A 10661-nucleotide genomic window follows, 5' to 3' on the forward strand; every position below is an offset into this window, starting at 1 on the left:
AAGGCAGACCCCACGCATATCGTGCACATTTCAACAGTTTTCGAGCATTAGCAGAATGCAAAGGCTGGCTGTGAAAGCCACTCGAGAAATAGCGCTACGGCAAGGGGCGCGCACGAGGTTTAGAAGACTTTTTTTGCTTGTTAGGATCTTTTCCTGGTCATGGTTATTAATACCATCATAAAATGTTTCCTACATTTCGGACCTATTGATGTCCCCGATGCTTACCAATTGGACTACTCGGCTGTTTAGGCAATCCCTTAAATCAATTGGCTAACTGTCGTTTCTACAATATTATTCATGCCATAGTGAGAAAGCGGGAACAGGTATGGAGCTTTGCAAGTGCCGCTCTGATTAAAGTATTTCACAAATATGTCATCATGAGTAATAATGCCCAATAATTACCCACGAAAACGTAGTATACGCTCGGCAGTCACTAATGAAATCATCTAATGTACCGTTCCCACTACATCGCGAAATACCGCCAGTCCTATAGGTTTAGTTCCCAACTCGAGCAATGTTTTTGTCTGTGAGTAACTCGGTGCTAATTGGTGCCTGAACATCAAGAGCAGAAGCCACGTGCAGGCGCCACACAGAACGCGACGGAAGCAGCGTCGGTCTTTTTTAAATTCCACAAAATCGTGTATAGTTGTTTCCATGCTAGTCTGTACGGCGGCGGTTGCGTCGACGAAACAAGCTCGCCAGGCGCAGCTGAGCTAATTGCGCAGTCGCTAATTCCATTGTGTCTGGCACGCGCGCGACGACGTTCCCCTGAGATCGAGCTCTCACGGCCCGAAAACAGAGAGGTCGTTCCGGCTGTTCCAGCGGATGGTCTGCGCGCACGTCTGCTGCTTACCCGCGGCTATACCCGTTCGCGGTGTGTTCCGTTGAACCCGGTGCCGAGGTGCGCGAGTTCTTTGTTTGCTTAGCCGTTTCATGTTTATACGACTTGGCGAGCACTGCCGGGGACGTTTGGAAAACTGGGAAGGGGATGTAAAGACAACATTTAACTGCTGGGTCTGTACACGTCTTAATCGAGAAAAAAACAGCTCTCAATTGGCGTAGTTTCACGAGACGACCGTTCTCGTTCCAGATACTTTTGACGAGATATTGCACCAGAAAACTATAACCGCTTTTGAGCTTCCTTAGTGCTACGCAGCGCCGAGTACTTGAGCCACATTGAGGTACTCACCAGAACGAAAAGAATACGACGAAGGGCAGCATGAGGTAGGAGCGAATACATATTATATGAACGCTCTCATTTGTGACCTCGCACCACCTTGGGGCCAACGTCGCTTGGAAATGACAAGGCAGATTGCGAAATTCCTTGGTAGTGTTTTATTTCCTCGACCGGATTCGCAGCACAGGCCTGGATGAGATTACGGCTGTGATGTTTTAGGGGCGAAGCACTTTAGGGCCGAGCCTTGTCCCTCGTAGTCCGTAGCTCTGGTTGGCATGGAGACCGCTATGTATGTATTATATATGCATATATATATTCGAAATTATAACGTGGGAAAGATTGAGGAAGTCGTAAAATACGGACGCAGCATTAAATCAGTAAGAAGAAAGCTTGGCATAGGACAAGGCAAGATGTATGCACTGAAGAGAAGCATGGTAATATCATCAGTAATTTCGATTACATAATAAAAGCAGCGGAAGAATTTTATACTGGACCTGTACAGTGCCCAAAACACCCAAGCTACTTTCATTCGAAATAGTGATGAACCGGATACAGAGGCTCCTTTAACTAGCGATGAAGTTAGAAGGGCCTTGAAAGACATGACCAGGGGAAAATCTGCTGGAGAAGATGGAATAACAGTAGATTTAATCAAAGATGGAGGAGATATGCTTGAAAAGCTTGTGGCCCTTTATACGCAGTGCCTCACAACTTCAAGTGTACCAGAGAGCTGGAAGAACGCCAACATTATACTAATTCATAAGAAGGGAGACGTTAAAGAATTGAAGAATTATAGACCCATTAGCTTGCTTTCAGTATTGTATAAAATATTCACCAAGATAATTTCCAATAGAATCAGGGCAACACTTGACTTCAGCCAACCAAGAGAACAGGCTGGCTTCAGGAAGGGATATTCTACGAAGGATCACATCCATGTTATCAATCAGGTAATCGAGAAATCTGCAGTGTATAATTAACCTCGCTTCATGGCTTTCATAGATTATGAAAAAGGTATTTTATTCAGTAGAGATACCATCAGTCATAGAGGCTTTGCGCAATCAAGGAGTACAGGAAGCATACGTTATTATCTTGGGAAATATCTGCAAAGATTACGCGTTTTCATGGAGATGAGGCTTCATATTCCCTCACTCACTTCTTAAGAAGGAACTAACCCGTGTGAACGGGTAAATGAGTTAACTCATACAAGTAGCAAAACTACAATTCCGTTGCAGCAAACGGCATCGATCCTTTGTTTGGCGAAAAAAACTTACGTAGTGAAACTCGCCGGTGAATCTGTCAACCGCGAGAGTCTGTGCTTCTCAAAGCCTTCACGCTAATAATTTTTTTTGTCTCTGAGCGGCTTTGCAATGGTATCACCGTCAAATACAATGCACTCCGTGGCAGCGACCATGAGTTTCAGACATAAGGGAACCAGAAGAGCTTAGAGAGAAATAGAGAGGGGCGAAGCGAGAGCGAGGGGAAGTATGTTTGTGGCGCCGCTAAGCGTGATGGGCGTTTCGGAAATTGCGCTGTCAGGCCAGATTTGTGTCGCGTCATTTGCCGTCGGTGCCGGAGCCGCACACGCGTATACGCGCTCGCGCTCCGGCGCCTCTTCGCTGCTTGCGGGCTGCGATCACCGCAGATGTGACCGCGAGGTCGCGCATGTCGCCTACCGAGTTCACGGAGCGTGTTCTTGCATGTCGTCATTGGCGTTCGAGATTACCTTGCGTGAGTACGCGCTATATGCTTTAACCTAACGCTGATCGCTCCCCGAACCGTGTAGAGCTACTATGAGCTTGCCTTCATTTCAGATTTCTTTGCGTGCGAGGACCGCCAAAAAATGTTCGAGCGCAGTTAATTCATAGTCTCATCGGCGTCTATGCGGGGGTTACGTTACTGCGCTCAAATCATGGAACCCGCGCGTCTCCAATTATCTATCAATTAACGCTTCAACATACATTGACGTATTTTGGCTTCAATTCGATATTGGGGTTTGGGCTGAGTTTATTGCGTGAAGTTTGTTCGCCCTGTATACGTGGCTAAGCTGTCTTTTGTCGATGCCTGAAGTTTCGGGGCTTGAGGGCCCTCACGAAGTAAACTTCGCCATATAACCGATACGACTTTGTTTTTGGTCATTTCTTTCATCAAAAAAAAAAGCTATTCTTTCCCGCTGCATTCGCTTTGGTTACTTTAACTGAACGACTGAAACACGGTGGATTTTCTGAAAAATCTTCTTCGTCGTAACAAAGAAAAATCAGAAGCAGGAGTTAAGATTTGACATAAACCTGCATGATATCAAATATGCATGATTCAACTTTTTTTGACAATACTACACCAAACTAAATAGACAATTCTGTTTGTATGCTACAATCATAAGATTGATGACAGGGCAGGCATATATCACAATGTTTTTTTTTCTTCGTTTGCCCAGCACTATTTCGCGTTTATCACATCTGTGTGGGAATGACCAATCCTTGTGATTTCGTAGAAATGGCGGTACAAACCGGCTTGAAGAAAGTCGGAACCCAATCGTCGCTGTATTCCGATTTAAACAGGCGATACAATTCTAGTGTTGGCCATTGAATTGCAATAACGATATGCTGCTATCTTGTGACCTTAGGTGCAGTCGTCATACTATGACATTGATTGATAAAAAGAAGTTCTTATAAACAATACAGTCAAGTTGGAAGTTCTTATTCAGATTTAGGCTGGTAGATATCTGCGGACTGCAGTTTCCATATCCATAAAAGTGAAAGTTTAGTTGACGAACACAATTAAACAGGTACATTGATTAATCAATATCACGGGCTACAAAACACGTTCTGTATTCACAATAATTTTAAGTATGCAATGCAAGAGATGAAAAACTGTTTACGTTATAGGTGTGCGATCGATACCTAATTTTGAATGTGTTATATTGTACCAGCTTCAGAGCTATCTGACTGATAAGTCAGAGTAGGTTCAGAACCAGGCAGCCCGACTCGTCAGCAATAACTATGATTTCTTTGCCAGTATTTGAGAGATAAAGTCCACGCTTGAGTGGAAAACACTGCAGATTAAAGGACGGAAACTCACATTGAAATTCTTACATGGTATATGCCGCCACGAAATCGGAATTACTAAAACAAAGTTTCTTTTGAAGATGCCTTGAAAAAGAGACTAGAGTACTCCTTCAGAAGTTTGAATTTCGCTTACTGCATTTCATAAAAATAATAAGGGAAAGGGACGACTATTTGTAGCCCAACTTTTCTCTGTTCGAACAGTCACCTGACTGCGGATAAAGGCCGTGTCAAGATACGTGCTTAACTTCGGTGTTAGCGTCCTGGAATTTAAATTATCTCTTCTTTTTTTTTCCTCTTCCTCTCTCTCCTCATACTACAAGAAATTGTCTATGGAGCGTCAGGACAAAAGAGACTGCCGATTTCCAAGCATGCTTCACTGTATGAGTAGTTCTCTAGCTGATAAATAGGGTTACAGGGAAGACGCCAAGAAACGGAAAAGATCCGATCGATTTATCGCGACCGGCGCTTACATGAGCGCATGAAATAGACGTGCGGGTAGTAAGCTAGTGATGCGCGTTACCCACGACGTGACAACGTACACGGCGTTCTCAAGCAAGCGCGTGCTGATAGGCTGCAAAGGTAGAGTTTGTTAATCGTACAGGTGGTCGTGCATGCGCTCTCCATGCCAGGTAAGTGCAGGACTTGACTGAATAACAAATTAAGAATATTCATCACAAGCGCGTGAACGTTTAATGCGAGTAGCATTATTCGGGTGCTTCACGAACTTCCCGGGTTCTTATTGTGTTTCTTTGTTTCTAACCGTATTCCCGCCACTTGGGTCACTGTCTAATAGACATGGTCTAATAGAGCATCGGGGTGCTGTTGCCGAGGCAACCATGTTTGGAACTAACCATTGGACCAACTTGGGTCTCTGAGTATGTGCCATTAGATGTGGGCCACTCTTCAGTAAACCTCTTTGATTTCAAATTCAGCCACTGGGTATCTGCCGTTATTCAATGAGAAAAAAAATTATCCGCAGCTAGGTGGAATCTAACCTGCGTCATGCATATTTAAACAATCTTGTCTGAATATATATTCACACATGCACCACGCGTGGGCTTGGCGGCTGCGCCGCTAGTTGACGCACCGTGCTCAGTGGGATTCGCAAGAGAGGAACCCGGCAGCATAGACGCCTCAAACATGACGCGTTTCGGTAGTGGCATTACGGTGTGTCCCTACGTTACTTCAGTTATAATCGCATAAATGTCGACATTCATCGTAAGATAGGTTGTGATAAATTTCTTTTTTTTTAAATTCTGGTGAGTAAAATCGACGGCGTCGAAATTTTGGCTCCCAACTTGCCTGTCCCACATTTCCAACCGATACTCGCTTTTGATAGAAAGACATCCAAAATAAGAATAATACAGCTGTCAGAGAAACTGGGCACTAATGTGCGATTAGTTTTCCTTTCTGCTCATTTGCAGCCCTCCCGGATGCTAAGAAGTAGGTTAACGCTGCACGCGGCGTCCTCAGAGGAGGCGTCAAGAGCTACTGCTAGTCTCTCTAGAGAAGTTGCTCTTCGAGTAGTATGGTCTTTTTTTTTATCTCTCTCTTTCCAAGCTTCGTAGAGCTCGCTCCGGGCTCTGAGACAGGTGATATCTCAACGCGACAGACGGGACTTGAGTGCCAAGCCATGTCGCTCGCTCGCTCGCGCCCGACTCCGGAGTCGTGGGCGGTCACAGCGTCGACCATAATGGAGGGAGGAATTAGCGGATCATTGTGCCGGTCCGTCGGCGGGCCTAGGGCGAACACCCTGCTATGCTGCGGTGACTGCTCCCGCCACTGCTACTGTTGATGTCGTTCCTACACAGCTCGACGTAGAGCTCCGTGACGAACAGTGGTCTTCGCTGGTGAGGAAAGCCGGGTCACCATGGTGAAAATGGCAACTAAGGTTCTCCTGATGCTTATTATGACTCTCTTGTTGAAGTCGTGGAGTGAATGAAGAGTCAGAAATATTGAGCTTAGTTTACTATTGCTGAGACAGCAGTATTCGTAGTGTATTTGCAAGTCAGTGCAGTTGCCTCTATGAAACCGTGAAAGTGCTTTTCTTTCTTTTATCGTGCAGTTCTACCCGCCGCGGTAGCTCAGTTAGCTAAGGCGTTGCGCTGCTGAGCACAAGGTCGCGGGATCGAATCCTGGCCACGGTGGCCGCATTTCGATGGAGGCGAAATGCCAAAACGCCCGTGTGCTTGCGTTGTAGTGCACGTTAAAGAACCCCAGGTGGTCAAAATTAATCCGGAGCCCTCTACTACGGCGTGCCTCATAATCAGAACTGGTTTTGGCACGTAAAACCCCAGAAAGTAGAAGTAGAAAGTATCGTGCAGTTCTCTCTTTCTAGGGCAATTAAAGCGAATTTGACTTATCTCAGAGCAGCAGCCACAAGAAACTTATTGTCTATGCGTTCTCAGCCTAATATCAATGCACGTACAGAAAAGTGAGAAAGCGAAGGGACGCACAAACCAACTCTGGGCGAGCAACCCGGAAGGGTATTTCAAAGGAAGGTCTAGGACTGTAATATTTTTTTCATCAAGACGAGACAAAAAGGCGGTAAATGACTTTTAATTTGCGCTGTCGGATAAAAAAAAACACGTTGTGACGGAAATTGTTTGAGTGGTGCAAGATGATTACGAGAAGCATTTTTCCGCTTGGAAGTAGCAGACGCCGAGAGTTGTGAAGAGGCTACCGCTTTCTGTGAACAACAATGCAAACAATTTAGACGCGTGGACTGGGTCAGTATCATTAAGGGTTTGCTGCAAGCTTGCACATTGTTGCCGCATTTGCAGGTTGGACCAGAAGCTTTGTTAACAAAATTGTTTATTTACTCTAAGGAGCAAGGAGAGTACGTTCACCGGAGACTCCTTTATAGCTAAGAAAACAAAAGAAACGGAAACAGCCTAATAAGAAAAAGTTTTTAGCGTTTTATTTCTTCTGCTTCTTCTTTCATTTTTTAATGAGTACAGCTGTATTTATCACGTGCCGTCGGTAGACTCCCAAGTCACAAATCTTCAAAGCCTTCTGTCTTGCCAGACAGCCAGAGATTTAATAGCAAAGAGACGCATAGAATGCAGGTATGTGCACAAACCCATCGTCTTCCTTCAGCGAAGAAACGCCGAAATGACGCATTCATTTGTCATTCGTGTGTATTATTTCTTTCGTAGTTTTTGTGCCCACGTTGCTGTCCTAAATGTTTACGTGTCACTTTTGTTCCATTTCTTTGCAGCCTGGGCTAAGTAATTGCTTTCGTAACAGAGCTCCATCCGTCTTCCGAGCCAGAGATAAACTGTCACTGTGTAGATTTGGGACTCATTACCGCTTTCTTCATTAGGCAAGGCGTGTGCGTCCTCGCACTCCAAGCTTGGTGTTCATGTTGTACCTCTGCGGAACGCGCAGTGGTGCAAACACTGTTGCTCTGCATTCCGAAAGCATGTGTCACAGACAACGCAACTTTCGGCGCTATTTATCTTCTATGGGACTACGGGGAACGTGAGGCTGAAACAGAAATATTGAAATGGCTGTGGCTATATGGAACGGAAGAAAAAGTATTCAACACAGACGCATAAGAAACTACGGAAACTATGACTGGTTTCTCTTTGGCAGAAATTAACGCAAATGGTATGATAAGACCACTCAGAGGCTTATCACTTCATATTAAAGCGATACTAACTTCGAGGACCCACTGTGAACAAAATACATTATTGTCATAGGAATGCGAAAAATAAAGGGCAAGACCGATTTTTTTTTTTTTTTTTTTTTACGTTTTGCGTTCATGGCTGTTGACAGAAGCCAGACTTTGAGAATATCCACAAAGCGTGTCCAGGCGTTTATCTTTTGCGTAGTACGCATAGGCATGTTATTGATTTATGTTCACGGACTATTGCGTTTATACTATATCTCCCGATAATGAATTATCCTCCATTATGTGTACGTGTCTCCTTTGACGATCAACGCGAACAACTGAGAGAAGCGAGCAGGTGCCACACTGACATCCCAGAAAAAGGACGAAGATAGCCACCTCGTGATGCGTGCCGATTGTCACGCTGAACGTGCCCCGTTCGCCGCTTACTGGTCTCTTCTCTGAACGCGATGCACAGCCGGTCACAGTGCAGCAGGTCGCAACATAGCAGGCCGCCGTTGAACTCGCCGACCAGTGCCCGCGGAAAGGTGAGGCAACAGAAGCCCACTCCTCCAGCAAGGGCTCAGGTGCACCGCGATGCACATGGCAGCGGCTACGAGTGCTGCGAGCTGCCTTGCAAGTATGGCGCACGCAACGAGTTTCCCTGCTGCCGCCGACCAGCACCGCGGTGCATGGCCACCGCTCCTATCGAGACCTGCAGCTCGGAGACGTACAGCGACCCGTGTGTGCACGAAGTTGGGGCACCGGGTGCGCCTCAAGATCCGGCTGTTGTGGACGGCGGACGGCCAGAACCTGCTCCCAACGGCCCAGTTCCCATCCTTGTGACCGCTGCGCCGGTTGACCTGCCTGGCTCCGGCACTCTCTTCTGCGTCGTCTTCTTTCTTGCCGTGATGTTCGTCGCCGCCATAGTAGCCCAGGTATACCTCATGCACGTCAATTCCTACCATGACCCCTTCCTGCCTAGATTTCACGACTACGAGAGAGTTGACTCGCCGCAACATCGGCAGCATAATTCGGCCGAGCGCAAAGAAAGCACCGTGCCAACGCAGCCAACTGTTCCCTGGAAGGTGAACCCTGGATTGGGCTCGAGGCCGCACGGTTACGTCTCGCGTCGTTCCCACGCCTACTCGAACGTCAGTAGAACCACTCGGGCTGACGACGATAGATCGGTCGTCGAAGGACGCCAACCATCGGTGGTGCCTCCGTCGCAACTTCTTCGTGATTACCCGCTACTGCCTCCTCGCGACTACCAGGGCGAAAGCAAGTCGATCTGCATGTTCCATGCCACGAGCTCCGGTCGAACGCGCAATGGCATTCACTACAAGCCCTGGAATTTCCCGTACCACCTTTGCACGCATGTCGTCTACTGCTGCGCCGGCATCTCGGCCGAGCTGGAGGTGATTTCGCGCCACGTTGACATCGATATTACCGAGGGATTCATCGCGTCCTTCGCCGCGATGAAAATCAAGAACCCCTACCTGCGCGTCTACATCGGCATTGGCAGCGACGACAAGGACCGCACGGCCTTTGCGAAGATTGTCGCCAGTGTCGGAATGCGGCAGCAGTTCGCCCAGAACGCGGTGACGTGGATGCGGCGTGCACAGTACGACGGCATGGTCCTCTACTGGAAATACCCTTTTATGGAGCAGAAGGCCAAGCTCGTGGACACGATGCGATACCTGCGGCAGGCGCTTCACGGCATGGACCTGACCGTGGGCATCGTGGTGCCGTTGGACGAGATGCTCCGCGACCGCTTTAACGTGTCCGAGTTGTCGAGGTCACTCGATGACTACACCATCTTAATCGACCCCATAGACACCCAGGGTCCCTCGTACGACTCTACCTTCGTCCCTTTCAGGGACGGCACTGTGCGCATGTATGCCGGCGTCTTCATGAGCACACTTCGACACAGCGGTGCGGGCGATGACAAGACCAACGACGGTCGCTTCCAGCTGTGTTACATGTTTCCGGTGAACGCCGTTTCGTTTACGCTGGAACGGGCAGCCCAGACTGAGATCAACGCTCCGACAGTGGGCCCTGGGGAACCCGGCCCGAGTACCGAGGTTCCGGGTTCCCTCTCCTACGACGAGGTCTGCTCTCAAACGTGGGAGAACACCCGCCGCGTGAACTACGGCGTGGTCTCGACGCGCGGCAACCAGTGGGTGGTGTTCCAGAACCGGAGCTCCCTGCACGAACTGCTTACGGCCTTGGGGTATGTCACAGGCCCTGCCAAGTGCTTCGGAATCTGGGACCCATTTTGGGATGACTTCGCGGGAGCTTGCGGGGAGGGCCCGTACCCATTGACGCGGGCCATCTTCGCAAAAGTCGTTGGGCACAAGATTCCCTTCAAGAAAAAGTCAAATCGCTTGAACTTGCTTTAGGAACACTTCGGAGCTTACGACGTGGCGTTTTTGGTAATATACATAGTTTTATAGAAAAGAAAATTCCTTTTTGTGTATATGTATGCGGCACGCGCTTGATACAGTAAACCACTCGAATAGAACACAGCGCGTATTAGCTTTGTAGCATAAAAAACAAAACAAAAAAACTATGTACATTCTCAGTGGCAGTAGCTTGCTTTAGGCGTGGTTAGCACTTGTCCAGCCATATGTGCAATTCGCTTAGTAATGAGTACGATTGGTCTAAAATTTCATTCATGCGCATGACTGACGTTTGCGGGTGTCAGGGAAGGCTGCGGTTGATGATCTAGCTGCGATGATTAAAACTGCTTGAGACGCGCTTCACGGGTAGTGCACCTTGAACCTTAACGACACTGTTGTGCAATTATTCA

The 10661-nt window shown here is 47.6% G+C and overlaps 1 protein-coding gene across 1 annotated transcript; it reads left to right on the forward strand.

Annotated features, from left to right (window-relative positions):
- Positions 1 to 8319: 8319 nt before the first annotated feature.
- LOC119441211 (chitinase-3-like protein 2) lies at positions 8320 to 10251 on the forward strand. Its single transcript, XM_037705861.2, has one exon. The coding sequence runs from the start codon at positions 8320 to 8322 to the stop codon at positions 10249 to 10251; it is 1932 nt and encodes a 643-aa protein (XP_037561789.2).
- The last annotated feature ends 410 nt before the right edge of the window (positions 10252 to 10661 follow it).

The sequence above is a fragment of the Dermacentor silvarum genome, chromosome 2 (assembly GCF_013339745.2).
Source record: "Dermacentor silvarum isolate Dsil-2018 chromosome 2, BIME_Dsil_1.4, whole genome shotgun sequence".
In the NCBI taxonomy this organism is placed as follows: Eukaryota; Metazoa; Arthropoda; class Arachnida; order Ixodida; family Ixodidae; genus Dermacentor; species Dermacentor silvarum.

Excerpts from the sequence above, each read along its gene's own strand:
- LOC119441211 (XM_037705861.2), top strand. The coding sequence starts at position 8,320 with ATGCACAGCCGGTCACAGTGCAGCAGGTCGCAACATAGCAGGCCGCCG.